General features: G+C 46.7%; 1 protein-coding gene across 1 annotated transcript in view; it reads right to left on the reverse strand.

Annotated features, from left to right (window-relative positions):
• Nucleotides 1-21,415, reverse strand: part of NTRK3 (neurotrophic receptor tyrosine kinase 3) — a 414,336-nt gene that overhangs the window by 40,455 nt on the left and 352,466 nt on the right. Inside the window, exons 13-15 of the mRNA XM_052659381.1 lie at nucleotides 19,180-19,310; nucleotides 10,792-10,964; nucleotides 7,495-7,738 (exon numbers count right to left, since the gene is read on the reverse strand). Coding sequence (XP_052515341.1) covers nucleotides 7,495-7,738; nucleotides 10,792-10,964; nucleotides 19,180-19,310 — 548 coding nt within the window. The remainder of the gene's footprint in view (nucleotides 1-7,494; nucleotides 7,739-10,791; nucleotides 10,965-19,179; nucleotides 19,311-21,415) is intronic.

The following is a 21,415-nucleotide window of genomic DNA, read 5'->3' on the forward strand; positions in this document are numbered from 1 at the left end:
AGTTACAAAGAAGCTACCATGCCAGCCAACCATAGAAGCAGAGAGAGACGGAGTGAATCAATACCCCGCTGCCTTTTCTTCTCTTCCCTTGAGGATGGGCTCCTGTACAAACATGCCTCAAGTTCTTGAAATTTTCTGATGAGGATTCACCCTGGTCCTTTTTTTTAAATCGATATCTGTCCTCATGGAGATCAGGCTGACTATGATAACATCCATTCCATGCTTGCACCACTGTCATTGACAAAAGAAAACAGCTAGATTTCAATACTGTAGGGAGATGAAACCAAATTGAGGAGACTCCTGGAAACTGCTCTCAGAAAAAGGATATATTATATATATACATATATATTGGCATGTCAAGGGACAGAGAGATTTATATCCCATTGATTCCCCTCCAACAGATAAAATACAACCAATTACCTATGAGACATACCAGGCCATTTTGGTCTCACTGAGCATCTACTTAGCATTTTCCTGAGTGTTCTAATGTTTGTTTTAGAATATAATCTGTGTTTATCTCTTCTAAGGATATTGGACAAGATAAACTTGTTTTGCAGCAGGTAGAGGCTAGACATAACCGAGAACTTCCCATTTCTGAAGGGTGCTACAAATTAGAAAGAAAAGGATAAATCTCTCACCGATGAGAGTTTCCTTTTGCGCAGCTGGAAGGAATAAGGAGGAACCAGTGGAATCCCAGGAGATGCAGGGGAATAGAGCAAACAAACCATCTGTCGGGGATGATTTTGAAGCTGCTCTGCCTGGGGCCACAGGGGTGAAATAGATGACATTTAAGGCTGCTTCCAGCTTCATGTTTCTTTAAAATTGAATGATTTGGCATTTGTTCATCTGTTTTTCTAACACTCCAGGGACGCAGAATGGACTAGGTGGCCTAAAAGATGCATTTGTTAAAAATCTATCCTGACCCTTCGTTTCACTGTTATTCTTTTTCAAGGTTACGACGATTCAAAAGAGCAAGAGGCTTTGAGTTCCCAGGCCCTGGCCTTGAGTTCACCTTTCTCAGCCCCATTGATTCCGATGGCTTCTCTTCCATACTCCGCTGCTACCACCACGGCCAATAGCCCTACTGCCTCTCCCCTGGACCACGGCACGTCCAGCCTTATGGCCTCAGGTCCCAGTGGTCTCTACTACATGACACTGCCTGGTGGCTCGTCCTCACATAGCCTCATTTACACTAAAACAGATGACAGATTCCCAAGGCTGTCCTGCAGCTACCCATGTCAGAACAGTTGGCCTTTCAAGAGCTGCCACCGTGGTCCCACCCTTCATGAACATTTCCTTCCATGTGTCTTTCATATACCTTAGGTTTGGCTGGTTGAGTGATACACTGTTCTAGATCCCTCTCTCAGTTTGCTGATTTCCAAGCCATCTTCATTCCTCCTAAAATTCAACCCACTGACTGTCTCAAGATCCAAATCATCCATCTAATTAGATGGGCTTTTGAAATTGGTCATCCTATTGCATCACGGTGGAATTACAAATTTTCCTCCTGTTTTATATTCCCTAAGGAAAAAAAAAATTTTTTTGCCCCCCCTCCCCCCACCTCTGTGGCATGTGGGATCTTAGTTCCATGACTAGGGATTGAACCAGAGACCCCTGCAGTGGAAGCGTAGTCTTAACCACTGGGCCTCCAGGGAAGTCCCACTCTATGAAAATTCAATTCCCTTGGGAATAAAGATTGCATTCTCCTCATCCTTGCACATAGGGAATTGTGCTAAATCCTGTCTCTAACACATAGACCTCCTCAGTGGCTATGCGATTTGGCACAAGGGGAAATAAACCAGCATGGACAGGTTTAGCAAATGCACATGGTGAATTAATCATCCAAAGGCTGTAGGAATGTTCTAACACTGACTTATCATTGAGGAATCTCAAAGCCGTGAAGACATCACCAGCCCCCATCAAGGCTTAGCTATAGAATGAAGACTAACAATGTCTGACCTTTTACTTACCTGGAAGGTCTTAGAAGACCCTCTTATTTTCCTGGCATAGCACTAAGAGTCTGGTGAGAAAGTGCAAAGCGCCACAATCAGCATGTGTAAAATGAGCACTTCTTCTTTAGCTGGTTTGAGTGGGAGGGCTTACGAGATAGGGTGGGGAGGCATGAGGTGGGAGAATCAGATGGGACTCAAGGGCAGAGCCATTCATCCACGGATCCCCTGCTGCTGCCATCCTGGTTGTCACCTCTGTCACTATTAGCTGCAGCTGGAATACATAGGATCTACTCTAGATATTATCTGGAGAGCCTAGGACCTCCCTGGTGATCCAGTAGTTAACAATCTGCCTGCCGATGCAGGGAACACGGTTCGATCCCTCATCTGGGAAGATCCCACATGCCACAGAACAACTAAGCCCATGTACAGCTACTGAGCCTGTGCTCTAGAGCTCAGAAGCCAAAGCTATTGAGCCCACATGTTGCAACTATTGAAGCCTTCATACTCCAGAGCGCATGCTCTGCAACAAGAGAAGCCACTGCAATGAGAAGCCTGTGCACCGCAATTAGAGAGAAGCCCTGGCTTACGACAAAAGAGAAAGCCCGTGAGGCAGTGAAGACCCAGCACAGCCAAAAATAAACAAATGAAATTAACTGGGGAGCCTGCTGACTGGATCCTGACTCCCAGCTCTGCAAAACATGGAAGCCCCCCAACCCTCCCAAAAGTGATGCCTATTCAGGTTCTTCTTGGTCTGGCTTCATCCGCTTCCTGCACTCTGAATTTCCACTCTGACATCATCCATGCATTGATTCATATATTTACTGGGTGTTTGCCAGGTTCTAGATCCTGTGCCAGGCACAGAGGATGGCAAAGTGAATAGGAAGGCACTCTCCTGGCCCTCTGGTTCAGTAAGATTGGGGCACGAAGCCCCTCCACCACCACTCTTCCTGTATCAACATACCATCTCCCTTCCAAATCAAAACATCTGAAAATATTTCTTTTCTGGAAACCCCAACCTCCTCTTCTTCTAGGACTTTCCTAATTCCAGACTTGACTCCTCAACTTGTAGTGTTGTCTGATACTCTGAGAAAGATATAATGGTACTCAAAACCCACCTTTGTCAAAGCCTGTTTAAAGGCAATCTCTGAAGTGGCTGAGCCAGTGACCCATCAAGGAAAAGGGATCTGTCGTGGGGCACAGTCTTAAGAAGACAGAACAAATCGCTCTGGCACTCACTCTGGGGCAGAGCTGTTTGTTTTTCTCTCTCTAAATGTAACAGGAAATTAGGTAGTTCACCTTTGTGCATCACTTTCATATCATCTGCACACGAGCCAGATGGCACCTCTTTGTGTTAAGAAATTTAAAAGGAAGACTAGAAGGAGAAGTTTATCTCCACTTCCTCTGCCCTCCTAAATGCATCCTGGAATCTACACTGGGCAGCGGAGCACACATATACACATACAAACACATACACAACATACGCACTCGCCAGAGTGCTATGCATGTAGCTGTGTAAGGCGGGCTTCCCAGGTGGCTTAGTGGCAAAGAACCTGCCTGCTGTTGCAGGAGATATAAGAGATGCGGTTTCATCCCTGGGTCAGGAAGATACCCTGTAGAACGGAATGGCAACCCACTCCAGTATTCTTGCCTGGAGAATCCCATGGACAGAGGAGCCTGGTTGGCTACAGTCCATGGGGTCGCGAACAGTAGGACATGACTTAGCACACATGCATGAAGCTGTGTTAGGCACCAGAAACCAGCAAACTCCTAGACCCAGTAGCTTTCAGTAACATACAGTAGCGCAGAAGTGCAAACCTGTCCTGGGTGTCAGCTTGCAGAGACAGTACTTAAGTGTTCTTGCTATCTAATAAATCACCACATTCCCCTGGAGTCTCAACTGGTGTACCAAACAAACAAACAAACAAAAATCTTTCATAAATCACCTGAACATGGGCTTGGCTCTAAGGTTCACGAGCAGGACCTTATAAACACTGACCAGAAGAACAGGCAAATACTGATGACCCAGTATTTCTGGTTAAGTTGAAACCTTGGGAGGGAAATTTTCCCTACGTGGTCAACATAAAGATCTGCTCCTTCAGGGAAGCTGTGCTATCCCAGTTTAATTTCCAGCGGTCAGGAGGGCCTTATCTCTGACCCAAAACTTACACCGGGAAGTAAGATTATCCCTGAGGTTCTCCTGCCTGGGGTGTGATGGGAACTAAGGAAAACAAACAATAATTTCTCCAGTTAGAAGTGTATTCCAGGCTCTTTATGCATATTAACTTTCTGAACATCAAAAACAACTCAATTGAGAGACTATGTTTGTCCTTGTTTGAAAAATGGGACGATTATATAAAGGTTTCAGGAAAACACATTGACGTTCCATGGCGGTTAATGGCCATGTTAGGCTGTGAACACAGGTAAGACTGCACCCAATACAGAACTCCTCTGTCACCTCAATGTCATCCAGTATGAATAATAAGACTTCCTAGTTTATTACTAATTTATTACTGATGTGACCTCAGGCAAGTCTTGCTTTACAGAAGTGGGAGTGGGGCTGTGTCCATATTAAAGCATTGTGAGCATCTGAACGTGAAGAAACGACACAGCTGATCTTTGAATATGGCGAGTATAATATCTACCCACCATCAGTGGAGTTTGTAGCTCTCTGATGGAGCACTGTGTTTTGACGGCAATGTTGTTATTTAGTCACTAAGTCGTCTCTGACTCTTTGGGGACCCCATGACTATGACTGTAGCCCACCAGGTTCCTCTGTCCATGGGATTTCCTAGGCAAGAACACTGGAGTGGGTCACCATTTCCTCCTCAAAGCGATCTTCCCAACCTAGGGATAGAACCCAAGTCTCCTGAATTGCCAGCGGATTCTTCGTCAGGTGGCACTAGTGGTAAAGAACCTGCCTGCCAATGCAGGAGACATAAGAGATGCGGGTTTGATCCCTGGGTTGGGAAGATCCCCTGGAGAAGGGGATAGCAACCCCTTCCAGTATTCTTGCCTGGAAAATCCCATGGACAGAGGAACTTGGAGGGCTACATTCCACAGGGTCTCAAAGAATTGTACATCACTAAAGTGCCTTAGCCCACAGGAGACACTGAGGAAGGTCTTGGATTGCAATAGCTCTTCTTTTTAAATTTCATACTTCTTTGGGACCATACATTTTCAAGCCAGCTGGCCTCTGCTTATCTGGCTTAGCCCTCGTGCAAAGGGAACTGTGACTACCTAGTATAAGAACATTTTCCCATCTCACTCCCTTTCTTGAATTCCAACCTGCCCTAGAGCCCACAGAAGTGAGATAGATTTACTTCTTGTAACTCTCCTGGGAGTAAAGAGTGATAGTTCACAACTGTTTAAGTCAGGGCAAAGCAAGATCGTTTGGAGATGGGATCTTTTCTTTCTTTCCCTCTCTCTCTCTTTTTAAAATCAGAATGGAGAAATATTAAGTGCACTTCTTAAAGTAAGTTTGAAAGCTGAGGTTGCACACATGCTGTTCAGATACTATTTCCTAAGATCCCAAGATTGGTCTAATCAAAATCTGCCTCACACAGAAAAAAATGATCCATCCCTAGCTTTTATCAACACCAACATAAATCTGAGCTCAGCCAGACAGGCCAGCAAACCCCATTACATGGAGTGCAGAGGCAATTAAATGGTGCCAGCTCCAGCTAGACTCACGAAATCTATGACCCATGGTCCCTTGGTAACCACACCAATGCTTCTCTTGGAAACAACTGGAAAAAATTGGTCTAGATGCTAAAGAAAGACTCCACTTTGATATTTCCTGCCAGGTCTGCCCTGCCCATCAGTCTATGCCTACCACTACATTATGCTTCTTTTTCCAAATCTAGGGATGCTAAGACTGGGCAGGTGGCTAGACAGAAGAAGGGTTTCTTCTGTCAGCAGAAGGTAGCTTTCTGCTGACATTCTACCTTCCCTACTGTTCAATCTACTTTGCTTTATATCCTCATGACTGTCTATCATCTGCCATCTTTCAGTTATACTGTGAACATGTCAATTTTTAGGCACAAAAGCAGTTTCTCAAATATTCCATTTTCCCCCAGGTTATGGCTAAAATAAAGTGTCTTCACTGCTATATTTAAAATGGATAATCAACAAGGACCTACTGTATAGTATAGGGAACTCTGGTCAATATTATGTTGCAGCCTGGATGGGAGGGGAGTTTGGGGGAGAATGGATACATGTATATGTATGGCTGAGTCCCTTTGCTGTCCACCTGGAACTATCACAACATTGTTCATTGGTTATGCCCCAAAGCAAAATTAAAAGTTAAAAAGATATAAGATAAAGTGTCTTGAGTGATTCATTATAATGTCTGGGCAAGGTTTTTTAAGCAAAGCCATCATGAGCATCCAGAGTTGATTTGCAGAAGCCAGTCCCAAACTCCCAGCCTCCTGACCCACAGTGCTCAGGCCAAAAAGACAGCCCTGTCTGGGTCCTCTGATTCACAATATGATCATTCATTCCGTACAAAGAAGATGAGGGAAATTGCTGCCTTGTCTCTCGACCTCCAAAACATTGCGCCACCCTCTCCTTACACACCATCCAAACTCCTCATCCATTCAAAGTCCCTAAAGTAAATCTCCCATATACTTGAAGCATCTGCTTCTCTAATCAATATGCAGAAGTCATTTTATCTCTGTATACAGGTTGCACCCACATTTCTCCTTTGGGAAAAAAAATGCCACTCATGCCCACTTGTCCTTTCCCTGGCAATAATAACATTGACAGAATCACTCCATGATCCGTGGGAAAAAGATTCTCAAATATTAAGGGGGAAAATGTGGGGGGTGCAAAGTAAGATACCTATTATTATAAAGTAGAAAACTGTATTGAAGTAAAGTTGAACATAGTGTTTCCTCTCACCATCAAACAGCTTCCCCTAAGGCCCATTTGCAACTGTCTTCAAAGCTGGCAATGAGAACCTGCTTCCTTCACTCATCTTTCTTATACCATTTGGATAATTCTGCTCAGCAACACACTAACCATTTTGATCCTTTGTGTTGGGTTCTGCCTTCTCATTGAGATCTGTCTTTGCAAATGAGCCTATATGGTCACCAGATAATGTTAAAGAACAATAATGTGCTGTGGGTGAGGCCGGGTAGGGAATCGCGTTGAAAGATGTTAAAATGTAGCATCGAGTTGAGCTTGTCCATGTGTGCACTGGGGGATATATGCATATATATGTGTATATATATGTATATATTGGTATCTGTTTACATGAAGAATGAGTACTGATGGACATAAGAACATAGTGCGTATGTCATTGCAATGTAAGGATATAGTCATGTATTCCTATCCAGGCAGAAGGGATGAGTAAGCTATCAAGAGAAAAACTGACAGGTATGTAGAGACGCAGGCGTGGCCAAAGGATAAGCATCAAGTGTCTACCTGGGCACAGGAGTGTATGTGTGTGCTCCAGAGTAACAGGGTTAATGGACAATGACGGAGACATGTGAGCAAGGTGCTAGCTGGGCCATGGATGCTGTGTCGGGGGAGGCCCCCTTACCCTGTAGTAATCGGTGCTGTAGACATCTCTGGACATGCCGAAGTCTCCGATCTTCACCAGCAGGTTGGCTCCAACCAGGCAGTTCCTGGTGGCGAGGTCCCGGTGCACGAAGTGCTGGGAGGCTAGGTACACCATGCCGGAGGCGATCTGACTGGCAATGTGGAGCATCTGGGAGAGCCCCAGCTCGCCTTTCGCCTGGCGCGGTTGCCCATCCACAAGGATCATCGCATCCGGCCCGTGGGCCCTGTAGGGGTGGGGGTAGGAGGAGAAGGGAGGGAGCAGAGAGAGTTCAGATCAAGGAGAAATGCCCTCTTGATTTCCTCGTCTCTGGAATGCACCACAGAGATAAATGAAATCTCTTTTCTCAGCCTCCTTGTGGCCTATTTCTATCTACCCCAAACTCCATTATGTATGTGAGCCTGATTAGGATGAAATGTGACAATGAAGATTACCAGCTAAGAAGACGGCAGACTCGTTTTAATGAATCAAGGAGTGAACGTACTCTTTTGGATATTTCACTGCCATCCAGGGGCTTCCCAGTTCCTTCATGTCTACTACAGAGTAATTAATAAAATGATAATTGACACTTACATAACCCTGACTACGTTCCATGCACAGCTTTATGTATCTCTCATGTACTAATTGCCTTAATCATCCCCCCCCCCCAATTTTGAGATAAGGAAACTGAGGGACATCATCTGGCCAAAGTCTTGCAGCAGCTGCATGGGTGACACGTGACTATGGAGGAGGGTTTTAAACTTTAAGCATTCAGAGAGCTTGTTGAAAAGATTCCTGAGCCCTGCCCCTTACAATTCTGATTGGCTAGGTGGAGCTCTTTCAGTGCATTTCCTGCAAGCTCCCAGGCATGATGCTTCCAGTAGTGATACAGTCCACACTGTGGGTAGCACTGCTCTTCAGTCGACACTCCTAGCCTCCCCGCTCCCCTGCCTAGGACTGGGCAACTTCCGTGGATGGCAGGACAGGATGAAGAGAGCCTGTGACCCTAGGCAAAGACCTGGGAGCCACAGCTCCCATGATTTGCATCCCAAATCATGGCCCAGATGTGTTATCCAAACACCTTGCCCTGTCATATCAGTCACTTTTAGTATTCATCTTTTCTCCAGGAAGCCCAGTGAGCCGTAACCACACCCAGGCCTTTATTTATGAAGTTGTGAGCCAAGGAGCCCCACTGTACAGAGAAGCCTTGGCCTGTTTTATTGCTTCTCCAATTTCCACTGAAAGGCACCATTAAATGTAAACACGTTCATTTTATTATCTCCTGTGGGCATTGCCTCCCTCGTGGGCTCTGCCTCCCTCGTGCCTCTAGAGGAGAGCAACTGCACTAGCTCACAAGGAAGATGGACCAGCAGACAAGCTCCATTCCAGTTTATTGGAAGAATGCACTGGATTCCCTAAAACCCACCAACTGGGAGATGCGAGAGCAGGAAGGACCTTCTACCCTCTTTTTCTTCCTCTTCCCGTACAGTATGCATGACAGGGACATAGAGCAGTACTCAGGACCTCTCTTTAGCCTTGCTGGTGGGGTTGCTTAGGTCTGAATGTACCATTGAATCAATGAGGAGGGTTTGATGGAAAAACAGAACATATCCCTTGACTTCAGAAGAATAGAAGCACAGGAAGAGGAAGATCTCAAGTACTGAGAAAAGATGCTGTTTGTTTTAGAAACTATCATGATTCACAGGTCTGATAAAATAATATTGCAATAATTTTAATCATAGCTGCCATTGGTTGAACACTTGTCCAGGCTTTACACAAATATAGTCACTGAATACTTATAACAACAAACATATGAAGCAGTTATGAATAGTCTTGTTTTCCAGGAGAGAATTAAGAGTTAATAACTTGTTCTAGGTTACATCACTAAGACATATCCAGGATATGAACCCAAGTCTGTCTCATGCTAAGGGCTTAGTTCTTCAGGAAAGGAGTAAATTTCACCATGAAATCAAGTTTAGGAGGTTTAGAACATCCTACAGATACTTTCAAATCCTCTAGGGCCAGTTTTGGAAACCTGGTATCTACCCTCTTCTATTTCCTCTTCAAAGCATAGCACTCATTTGAATGTCCCACCTCAAGGAGATGCTCATCAGGTTTAGGGGAGTATGCTAGAGTTTACCATAACCCACACATGAGCTCTGGAAATCTCATTCTCAGCAGAACTCAAAAGTTGGCTATGCAAAGACCACACCCTAAAAGCATCCAGGGCCTGAGTGTTCAATATGTTTTATGAGACCCTGGATTGCACACACTCTCACACATGCTTGCTCCCTCCACATCTGGGCAGTAATTGGAGACAGCAGGTGTGGGAGGCAGAGAAATGCTAACTCTGCTCTATTGGTGAGATGCTATCTTCTCTAGGGAAGCTAGATTTCACATCTTCCCAACCCCTATTTGTAACTCCATCCAGCACTTCTGGCTGGGGTTCCAGTCTCTTAGAAGCTCTATCAAGAGCCTCTCAAAATCCAGATGATCTTGCTCCAGGCTTGGGGAAACCCTTTTTACAAAAAAAAAAAAAAATCCAATCCTTATAGAACAGTGCCAGCCAACAGGACTTTCTATTAATGGAAATGCTCTGTACCACACTGTCCAATATGGTAGCCACTCATCACATGTGGCTACTGAGTACTTGAAGTGTGTCTGGAGAGACAGAGGAATTTTTACATTTTACTTAAATTTAGTCATTGTAGATTTAAATTTAAATAGCCATATATGGCTACTGTACTGGATAGCACAGTTCTAAATTTATCTGGGGGAAAATCTGCCCTTTTTTTCAACCATCTGTCTCCCCATGAGTTTGTAACCTTGTCCTTTCTTATTCATCATCAAAAAGTCTCTGACAAGGAGGCTTTCAGGAGGCATGGTAGGGACTAGCCTCACTTTGCAAGCGAGAACATAAGACATGAAGTCAGAAAGCTGCTCAGAACATCAGGGGGAAAACTGGCCCTTTAGAATCTTAAAGTTGGAAGTTACATGCTGGCGGCCCCTCGGGGATCCCTCCTTGGAGCCATTCCAGACCTCGCCCTTCTTCTCAGTCTTGCTGAGAATCGGGAAGAAGAGTGCAGGTTACTTTTCATAGCATCCTCAACTTCTCTCCCGAGAAATCAGGGGCAAAGGTCCGCATCCAATTGCTCAGGAGGTAATGTAGAAGAATGAAAGGCTGCCTCTCATTTCTAATACCCAGACTGAAGTGTTCGGAGGAGCAACGGGACTTCTGGCTCCAGAGACGACCCAGCGGTTCAATGGGGGTGACAGGAGGGGGTGGCCATCCTGGCGTACCTGAGGAACTTGTTCAGGTCTCCGTGCTTCATGTACTCGAAGACCATGATGAGGGGGTCCCCGTCACCGCACACGCCGTAGAACTTGACAATGTGCTCATGCTGCAAGTTGGTGAGCAGCTCGGCTTCCCTCTGGAAATCCTTCCGGGCTGCCAGGGTGGGGTCCTTCAGGGCCTGGAAACAGCATGGGACACTGGTTATTAGCAACTAGAGGCCGGGGCTTGTCTAGTTCCTTCCCGGGAAGAAAGCTGGTGCCCATCCCAAACACAATGCTGATCCCCAACAAGTAAGATCTTAATCGAGCTTTAAAGACCATGAGACTAAGTCACAAAAGCCAGGCCTGACTCGTGCTTCCTTCAGCGTTGTGAACCTTATAGAAACAGAAGCCAACTTTCTGGTATCTATGTCACATCTGCCAGCTAGGAAGTCCTAGGCTTCCTCTGAGATTAATGTGAATGACAGAGGAGGTGGGGAGCTGGGAGGTGGGATACCTGACCACCCCCATCCCCAAAGATTTCCTCGAAGAAATGGTCTCACAATTAAAACAAACAGTGGGGAAACCACTGTCCCCAGTCGTTTTAACTTTGCAAATTAGCCTATACCCACAGCCCATCCGAAATCAGGCTGACAACATAATTAAGTTTCCTTACTCTTTCTCTTCCTTGATTTTAGATTGTGATGAAGTGAATATTTGTAGAGAAACAACAGGGCTTCCCAGGTGGCACTAGCGGTAAAGAACCCTCCTGCCAATGCAGGAGACATAAGAGATGGGGGTTTGACCCCTGGTGAGGTGGAGATGGGGAGGATCCCCTGGAGGAGGGCATGGCAACCCAGTCCAGTAGGCTTGCCGGGGGAATCCCATGGACAGAGGAGCCTGGTGGGCTACAGTCCGTGGGGTCACAAAGAGTCGGACACGACTGAAGCGACTTAGCACACATGCATGCACGTGAACACCTTGGCTTCTATAAAGGCATTTTCGTCCTCCTTCTAGATGGAAGCATTGGGGGGTAAGGCAGACTAGAGCTGTGGGAATGGCATTCAATGGGCAGAAGCCCCAGGACCCAGCCAGGACTAGGGCCTGGGACAGACCTGGCCTACCCCATTAAGTCCCAGGGTAGGATGGGAGGGTGGGCAGCCGGCGGCCATGTAAATGTCACACCTCGGCCCCTTTTGGAGAATCCGGTATGCAGGGGAAGCACGAGACCAGGCCCCTTGCCCTGGGACCCAGGAAGATAAATGGAAGAGCAATGCTCAAAAGGATTATCCGGGACTTCCCTGGTGGTCCTGTGGTTAAGACTTCACCTTCCAATGCAGGGGGCTTAGGTTCGATCCCTGGCTGGGGACTTAGGATCCCACATGCCTTGTGGCCAAAAAACCAAAACACAAAACAGAAGCAATGTTGTAACAAACTCAGTAAAGACTTAAAAGAAGTTTGTCGGTGAACAGGGACTTTCTAAGACCCAAAGGGAAGGGTGACACCAGAGCACATCCAAGGGATCTTGAATAGGGCGCTGCCCTGGGGGTGCAGGCATGTCGGCCATGGCAAACGATGGACTGTGAAGGGGAGGGTCATTCCTGCAGGAGGAGCCGCCTGGGCAGGTGTGCTCACAAATGCCTTCAGCCTTCCTTCCCCTCCCCATGAGATCAGAAGGCAACTGGAGCCAAAAGTCCACTTGCTTCAGCTGACAGTTTAGTGACCCCAAGAGACAGGACATGAGGCAATGAAGGACTGGGTGTGCACTTCACATGTCATTTTCAGGGTAGTGAGAATCTAACAGGAGATTGGTTTTCACTCCCTCTGACAGTTTCTGGCCTTTTCTGGTTATTTAGGCTAAGTTCCTCCATAGATGATGCTACTATTGAAAAACCTCCCTAGCTAGACATCTTTTTCTTGCCACGGCAACTCCCATTAGCTGAAATCTACAGGGATGCCTTGGCTTACAGCGCTGCAGGAATGTGAATGTGTGAAAATTGTATCGAGGGGGCCCATCAAACCTCCATCAGTCATTAGCATACATTAGAGATGATGGACTCACAGCTTTAAAAGGGCCCTAGATATCATCATTGGTTTCCACCTGCTCACTTCTGGAAAAACTGATGCTCCATCCTGTTTGGGGATCAGCACACATTCACACATCTTAAATGACAGAAGCTAAGAGTTTAACTAGACCACAGTGATTTCTTGATGCTAGACTTCTTTGAGGTCTCAAAGCTCAGTGGCAATGCCTCTAGGGCCATGGTCTCTCAGCCAGTGATCAAAGCTCACTCCAATGTCAACAAGCACCACCCTTTCTTCTTTTCAACACTTGGAGTTTTCACCAAAAATCTGTTGAATAAATGATCCTAGTGTTGACCACAGTGTTGGAAGCCACTTCATACAGCTTTCCCATTTTATAGGTGAGAAAACTGAGGTCCAGAACAGGGAAATGATTTGCCAAAGATCATTCGAGAAGTAACAGCTTGAGCATGACATCCAGGATACATTCCTGTCCAGCTTACCTGCTTGAGTTAATTTATCAGATCAATTAAGTCAATGGGCAGGTCCCCACGGGAATGGTGGGCACAGAAATTAAAGGATCTGAAAGGGCAGAGGAGAGGGTCAGGAAAGGTGAAGAGTGTGGGCTGTCAGCAGAATAAAGGGGTCTGACAAGGATGCCAGGCTTAGAGGGCGGGCCAAGGTCAAAGGGATGTGGGAGGGCCCCTGGTCCATTGCTGATTTTTACCAGCTCTTATCTCATGTGCTTTCTGCTTCACCTCTGGCTGCCTTCTCAGAAAAGCTACCTGATAATAAAGGCTGCCATAGGTTTTCTTGGGTTCACATCCAACCAGGACAAAGTTGTGTGCAAAGCTTTTTTGGTACAGAAGAAGGCAGAGGGTCACGGTGAAAGGAAATCTCTCTCAGTGACCCAGGTCCTGAGCTGCATGAGCTGGGGTGTGGGTATGTATAGGATGACTGCCAGTGATTTATTTATTTTCATGAAGCAAAAGAAGAGGGGAAAAAAAGGAACCCAGCATGGGTGGGATGGGAGAATACGAAGATTTATGTGAACCCTGGATTTATGAGAGGGAAAAGCAGATCAAATTTGGGGCCAGCCAAATGGCCACTCTCCATCTCTGTAAATCATTCTCTCACACAGTCTGGACGCCATTGGCAGCCATCGGATATTTCCGTTCTCAGCTCTCGAGGAGTGCCAGCCGGCATCCCTAAGGCCGGTGCCCTACACGGCAGGGCAGAAAGGAGTTACACATTCGGGAGATGGGGCACAAAGCAACTGCTGTCTCTCTTAGTCTTCCTGCACCTCTTCTTCTGCCAGTTCTTTCTCCACCTTTAGGATGGGCTTTCCAGCTCTCCCAGATTAAACCTAAAGTTCCTGTGTAATTGGCAAGGGGTCTGTTTTGGCAACTGGAATCCAGAGCTGCAAGTGGCCCAGGTCCCCAGGGGTTGACACAATTGGGAAAGAGATGCCAAGAGAGGAATCTTGAGGAGGAAAATCAGTTCAGAGACTCTCGTGTGCCTCTCAGCATCTTCTTCAACGCTGGGAAACTTCATGATGGGTCACTCACCAGCCAGGGGCATGGGAGGGAGCAGGGGTTCCTTGCTGCTGCCAACTGTTGGTTCAGGGAAACGGGGTTGCCAAGGAGTCCCTGAAGCCAGGCAGGTGGCTGCCTAGACCCTTCCTGTAGCATCCATAGTGCAATGAGAAGAGCTGGAATTTTCCTTTCTGATCTCCTCCGCCCCCACCAAATCTGAAGACATTTCCTTTTCCAGTCTCCCATCTATGTACATCAAGTTTCAAGTTCACTCCCAGCTCTGGGTGTCAGTGGGGCTGTGAGTTGGATAGGAGGGAAGGATCTAGATGGCCAGAACATTCACCGTTCTCAACACTTCCCAACACCTTCAGAGTCATTTCACATCATCTTTTCCAGTCTTGGTGTTTTGCTACTTTCCATTTCCTTTTTCTTTTATTAGAGTGGAGATATTTCAATTTCAAATTTTATTAATATGCTGAAACACATTTTATTACATGTGAAGAACTACACATATCCCCAGACACTAGAGCTTAGTTTTACTTATTTTTTTTTTACTTTTAAATGAGTGAAATCACACATGTATCTATGCATATATAATATATTTCTGTATCTGTCTTTTTTCATTCAACATTGATTTTGAGATTCTTCCAAGTTGTTGCATGTAGCTGTAGTTCATTCATTTTCCTCGTTGAAGAGTCTCCCACTGAAAGAATATACCGCATTTATTTGTCTGTGCTGCTACTCATGGACACTGGGGTTGTTTCCAGCTTTGGGCTGCTATAAAGAGTGCTTATGAACATTTTTAAACATATCTCTCCATAGATAAGTAGGCAATTAGATAGATAGAGGTGAGACAGAGAGATCAACAGATACAGACGATAGATATATACACAGGTAGGTAGGTAGAGAGACTAGATAAATAGATTAGATAGATGCATACATTAAATAGATAGATAGATAGACACAGGTGAGACAGATCAACAGATATAGATGACAGACACATAGGTAAGTAGTTATATGGATAGACAGATAGATAACCTGTCAGGTCTAGACCTAGAGTGCAAATGCTGGGTCACACAGATGCTAATGTTCTAAAATACCAAACTGTTTCTCAGAACAGTTAGACCACTTTATACTTTCACCAGAGTATGAAATTTGTAATTGCTCCATATCCTCGTCAGCAGTTTGTTTTGGCGCTGCGACTTAGCCATTCTGCTTCACGTACCGTGGTATCTCATTCTGGTTCAACTTGCATTTTTCTGATGATGAATAATGCTGGACACCTTTCTCATATTCTTATCAGCTGTTTGTCAGAGGAAACTCTTTTGAGTAAGTCTGCCGCCGCTGCTGCTAAGTCACTTCAGTCGTGTCCGACTCTGTGCGACCCCATAGACGGCTGCCCACCAGGCTCCCCTGTCCCTGGGATTCTCCAGGCAAGAACACTGGAGTGGGTTGCCATTTCCTTCTCCAATGCATGAAAGTGAAAAGTGAAAGGGAAGTCACTCAGTTGTGTCCAACCCTCAGCGATCCCATGGACTGCAGCCTTCCAGGCTCCTCCGTCCATGGGGTTTTCGAGGCAAGAGTACTATTGCTTGTCAAATAACTATTTAAGGGTGGCACCACTTATTTTAAAATATCAAAAATTTCAAGCACTTCTAATGTCACTCTTCCACCGCACATACATACAAATCACACTGCTTTGTTCTGCTCTGTTTCTTTCATGGACATTCCCCTGCTGTCTCCCCAACAGTCTTCAGAACAGAGACTGGGATTTCTGTTCTTTGTTTCCACCATAGCAATTGCTGGGCAAAAAAAAAAAATCTTGCTTTAAAAACCACAGTTGTGGGAAACCTTAATTTGGGGTTATTCTTGGATGTGTTCTCTGGATGTCCACAATTACTCTGCCTCAACCTAAGAACAGACTCAATGGGAAGGAGTCTGAAGAAAGGAGTAAAATCTAGAGAGGATGAGAAGCAGGAAGCACCATTTCCTGGCTGTTCTCCAGAGAAAATGAGCATCTTCTCCAGGGGCTGGGCACTGGGCAGCTCCATCAGGCAGCAAATGGCATAAAATCCCAGAACATTCATCTCCTCAAGGTTCCCAGACCCAAGGAGGAAGGGAAACTGTTTTAAAAGGGTGAAAACAGAAACACATTTTTTGCATTACCCAGTCTGGGCACTGCCCTTTAACACCACAACACACAGTGGGAAACGCTTCCCAGGGTTGACGACATCATTTCATTTCCTGCTCTAAGCACAAAATTGCTCAGTTTCCTTCACCAATCCCCAGACGAATGCTGGAACACCCAGTAGAGGAGTGTCATCCTATAAATTAAAAATTTTAGGGCAGGGTAGATTCTAAGTGTAGGGACAAGTCCACACTCCTGGTCCAAGCAGTTTAAGGACACCCTTGCTCCTCTGATCACCCCACGTCTATGGAGACACACTGAGCAAGTTTATTCGTTAAGAGAGCCAACAATAATAGGCATTAGCCTTTTCTGGGACAATACGCTAGTTCCTTATTTATCTTTTAGAGCAGAGGTCGACAGGCAATATCCATTCTTATAAAAAATAAAAATGCATTGGAAGACAGCCACCACCCCCATTTATTTATGTATGGTTTAGGCTGTTTTCCCACTACATGGGCAGAATTGAGTCGCTGTAAGGAAGCGCCTATGGTCCTCAAAGCCTACAACTTTTATTATCTGGCTTTTAGAGAAGAAGTTCAACAACCCCTATTCTAGATGGTCAATGTAAGCTTGGCAGGTCATACGTCACATGTCTGAGCACACTTGGCTACTATCAACATCAAGAATAATGATGCTGGGACTTCCCTGGCGGTCCAGTGTTAGAATTCTGAACTTCCACTGCAGGGGCCGCAGGTTCCATCCCTGGTCAGGGAACTAAAATCTCACCTTCTGCATGGTCAAAAATAAATAATAAATAAGTACACGAACAAAGGGCTTCCCTGGTGGCTCAATGCTAAAGAATCTACCTGAATGCAAGAGATGTGGGTTTGATCCCTGGGTTGGGAAGATTCCCTGGAAGAGGAAATGGAAACCCACTCCAGCATTCTAGCCTGGAAAATCTCATGGACAGAAGAGCCTGGAGGGCTACAGTCCATAGGATCGTGAAAGAGTCAGATATGACCTAGAGACTAAACAACAAAATGATCAAAAGAACCTTAAAAACAAAGTATAACGATGTTGACAAAAACAAACAGCAATGACTCATTCCTAACATTTACTGTATCCCAAGCAGTATACGAAACATTTTTCATTTTATATAATTTAAACACAAAAATTGTAAAGAAGAGCTATTATATCACCTATTAGTCAATCCTGAATATTCATTGGAAGGACTGATGCTGAAACTGAAGCTCCGATACTTTGGCCACCTAATACAAAGAACTGACTCATTAGAAAAGACCCTGATGCTGTGAAAGATGGAAGGCAGGAGGAGAAGGGGACAACAGAGGATGAGATAGTTGGACGGCATCACTGACTCAGTGGACATGAGTTTGAGCAGCTCCAGGAGTTGGTGATAGACAGGGAGGCCTGGTGTGCTGCAGTCCATGGGGTTGCAAAGAGTCAGCCTGAACAACTAAACTGAACTGATTATACAGATAATGAAACTGAGGCTCAAAGAGATTAAACATCAAGGTCACACTGCTAATCAGTGATGGCTAGATGCCAACCCAGGCCTCTGATTCCCATGCTATGCCTGTAGCCCACACATCACTGTCTGCCTCTACAGAGGGCACTTACCCTCTGCAGACACACCGGACAGAGATCCCCGAAGCCACAGAAACATTCAGCTTCCATCAAGAGAGCAGCTTAGTCAGAGCCCTCAGTATTAAAGAGGGGCCTTTCAAGGCCCTGGTGAGAGTTCTCATGGGGAGGGTATCTCAGCTCCCAGTCCTCTGTCCAGGGAGCAGAATTCACTCCAGCCTCAGAGGCCTGCTCACCACACCCACCCCCGCACAGCCCACTCCATGCTCCAGAGCAGGGCTCCCCAGACCTGCGGGTGCCTCAGGGAGGCCACTTGATTCTTGTCTGTGTCAATCGGGTTTAAAGATTTGTCCAACGCTGACTGACAGAAGCTGGAGCAAGGGTGGGGGAGGGTAACTGGCAGTAGCAAAGTCCTTTGCCTACTGCCCCAGGCTATTCGACTCCAGCTGCAAATCTGCTCAGCTGGCTCAGCAACACAGAAACCCTGTGGTTCCTGGACCTAAGTAAGCAGCTGCCAGGAGACAGTAGCCCTCAGGCATGCTGTCCCCTGGGGGCTGAACCTGGATCCCAAGGAGGTAGCTGAGCATGTCTTCCAACCCCACCCACTCTCCTCCGTAGGCTCAGCACCTGACCCCTCCACCAGCCCACCTCCTATTCCCTGTGACGTTTGCTGCTGTGAGCAGCGGCTCTCCGGGCCTCCATGAGCGACCCACCCCTCATGCAACTGTACTCGGGAGAAATGATCAGATGACTTTCTGGGCATGGACAGGACATCCTGTAAAGTCCCTGAGAACGGAAGAGGGTCAGCAGGGGACAGGGATGAGCCTAGGCCCTCCAGAATAAAACCAGGGTCCATCATGTGCTTCGCTTATCCCTCCAGCTGCACCTCGGGCACAGCCCTCCATTGTGTGTCACAGTTCGTGACCTCTGAAGCCAAAGGGTCCAGAGGAAACTTCATGAACCTTGGAGCAAGCGCATCTGATTACATTAGTTTATACCATTTTGATTGCATCTGATAACGTTCATTGAAACCATCTTCCAGAATGGAGCAAGCCTCTCTTTCCCACCCCCATGGCCAGCAGCCACACCCCTCTTCCTTCCTGGGGCCCACGTCCCTCTGAACATTACCTTCACAGCCACGAGCATCTTGTCCTTGGTGGGGCTGAGGTTGTAGCATTCGGCCAGGAAGACCTTTCCAAAGGCTCCCTCACCCAGCTCTCTCTTCAGCACGATGTCTCTCCTTTTAATATGCTGCACGTCTGCGGGAGGGGACAGGGGAGAGCAGCCAGGTCAGTCTCGGGTGCTCGTTCTCTCCTTAGAGGCCCAGGGGTCTGGGGAGAACAGGGGTCCAGGGCAGGGAGCTCTGCCTTGGAGGCCACAGTGGGGCCAGATGAGCTCCAGCATCTTACCTTGGCTGTAAAAATGGGCAACACGCAGTGATTTGAGTCTTACCCAGAATCAAATCTTGGCTCTAGCTGACTAGCCTCGAAGCTCTCTAAACCATGGCTGCCTCGGCTGGAAATTGGGAAACCAGAGCCAGTGGTCTTTAATACCCAGGATTCAGGCATAACCGGCTATAAGTACTGAGCGCAAGAGTCCTCTGGGCATTGCACGGCTCCTGACTCAAGTGGGTCTGAGACTCGGCATCTCTGATAAACTCTCAGGTGATGTCTGCATGCTGTGGGTCCATGAGCTGTTCTGGGTGACCAAAAATCGGGTTTGAACCCTGGTTCCTCCTCCCTGCAGGTTTTGGAGCTTGGGAAAGTTATTTCAGTCCACAGCCGCAATGCCCTCACCTGTGGACAGGAATGAACACCAACACCCCCCCCCCCACACACACACACATACACAGACACACCACACTGGCTTTTGTTATGATGTCTATAATGCTCCTATAGCAAACTGTCTGGTTCATGACAGAATCCACGAAGTGGAAGTTAAAATGATCTAGGGGGAAGCCTCTACATGAGAATCACTCTCCCCTGAGAGACAAAAAAAAAAAACAAAAAAAAAGAAACCAATGAAATAAGAAAATCAAGTCCAGAGACCTCCCCAGAACCAGGGTCTGTGTAGAGGAAGAGAAGGACTGCTAGGATCTTGGCTAATTTAGCAACCTAATTAAAGTCTGTCAGCCAGGAGGAAGCGAAGCTGTGACCTCAGCCCTCCCACCTATTTGGAAAGAATGCTTCGAAGGAATCGTACAAGAAGTGGGCTGACGACGGGGGGAGCCAGCCAGAGATTACTCACCGACCTTTCCATTCATCGTTCAACAGGCAGAAGCCCATTAAATACCTGCATTCACTTTATGAAGAGCATTACAGAGCCAGGAAAGAGCGCTGTCTCAAATGACCTCGTCAAAAAAATGAACACTGAAGACAGAGGACCAGGGCAGACTGCCCCCCAGGGCTAGGGGACACAGGACCAGAACAGAGGGATGTGGCTCCCAGGCCTTGGTTAGCGTTTTGCTTAGCGGAGGTGGGAGGGGCGATTCTTGTTATAACAGATTACTCAATTTTTTTTTTTTTTCCTATCAGAATTCTTGGTAGCCCTGCTGTGTCCCAGATGACCTGCCCTCCGGGATCTGTGGGAGAAAGCATTGACACAGCATTTTCTTTCCTCTCAGCAAGACATCCCTGCAGGCTCCCGGGCCATGGGGTGCCTGGGGAGCTACCACATGCTGCGGGGCTTTGCCCCTATCTTTACAGAAAGGGAATTAAAAATGGGTTCCCTTTTCACACCCTTTGCTGCTGTTTCCCGGCCTCTGAGGAATGGGATATTTTGGCCTTGAAGGGGAAGGCTAAGGGTCCCCCACCAAGAGAAAATGAGAGGTCAGGACCTCTCCAGGGAGACCATCTGCTCAGCGCTGCACAATCATTCCCAGGTGACTACTGATGACACACAGGTCCCAAAAGATGAGCGCCCTGGTGGGGCTAAGAGTGGAGATGGGGTGGTAACAGGATAGTAGCTTCCTAAGGCCATGCCTGCACCTCTGAACCCGCAGGGGTCAGTCAGGAGTAGGAAGTCAAGGGCACCTGGATCAGGACCTGGCTCCTCCCCCACTATGGGCTTGCCCACCTCACAAAACATCTTGAGTCTCAGTTTCCTCATCTGTAAAATGGGTGAGGAGTATCATATAACCCAAGTTCCACTTACCTGCTACAGGAGCTATTATGTGCAAAGGTTTGTAAACCTTCAAATCCTCTGAAACCATGTGTGTTTTGGTGTTTTCGTCATTACTGATGAAGGGAAAATGAGGGCCAAGTCAGGAATTGCCAACTGGTGGTTGAAATGGGGCTCAAATCCAGAACACCACGACAGGTCAGAGTGGCAAGGCCTTTTATGGAAAAGCCTTCTCTGGCCTCAG

Source organism: Budorcas taxicolor, chromosome 21, assembly GCF_023091745.1.
Source record: "Budorcas taxicolor isolate Tak-1 chromosome 21, Takin1.1, whole genome shotgun sequence".
NCBI classification, from domain to species: Eukaryota; Metazoa; Chordata; class Mammalia; order Artiodactyla; family Bovidae; genus Budorcas; species Budorcas taxicolor.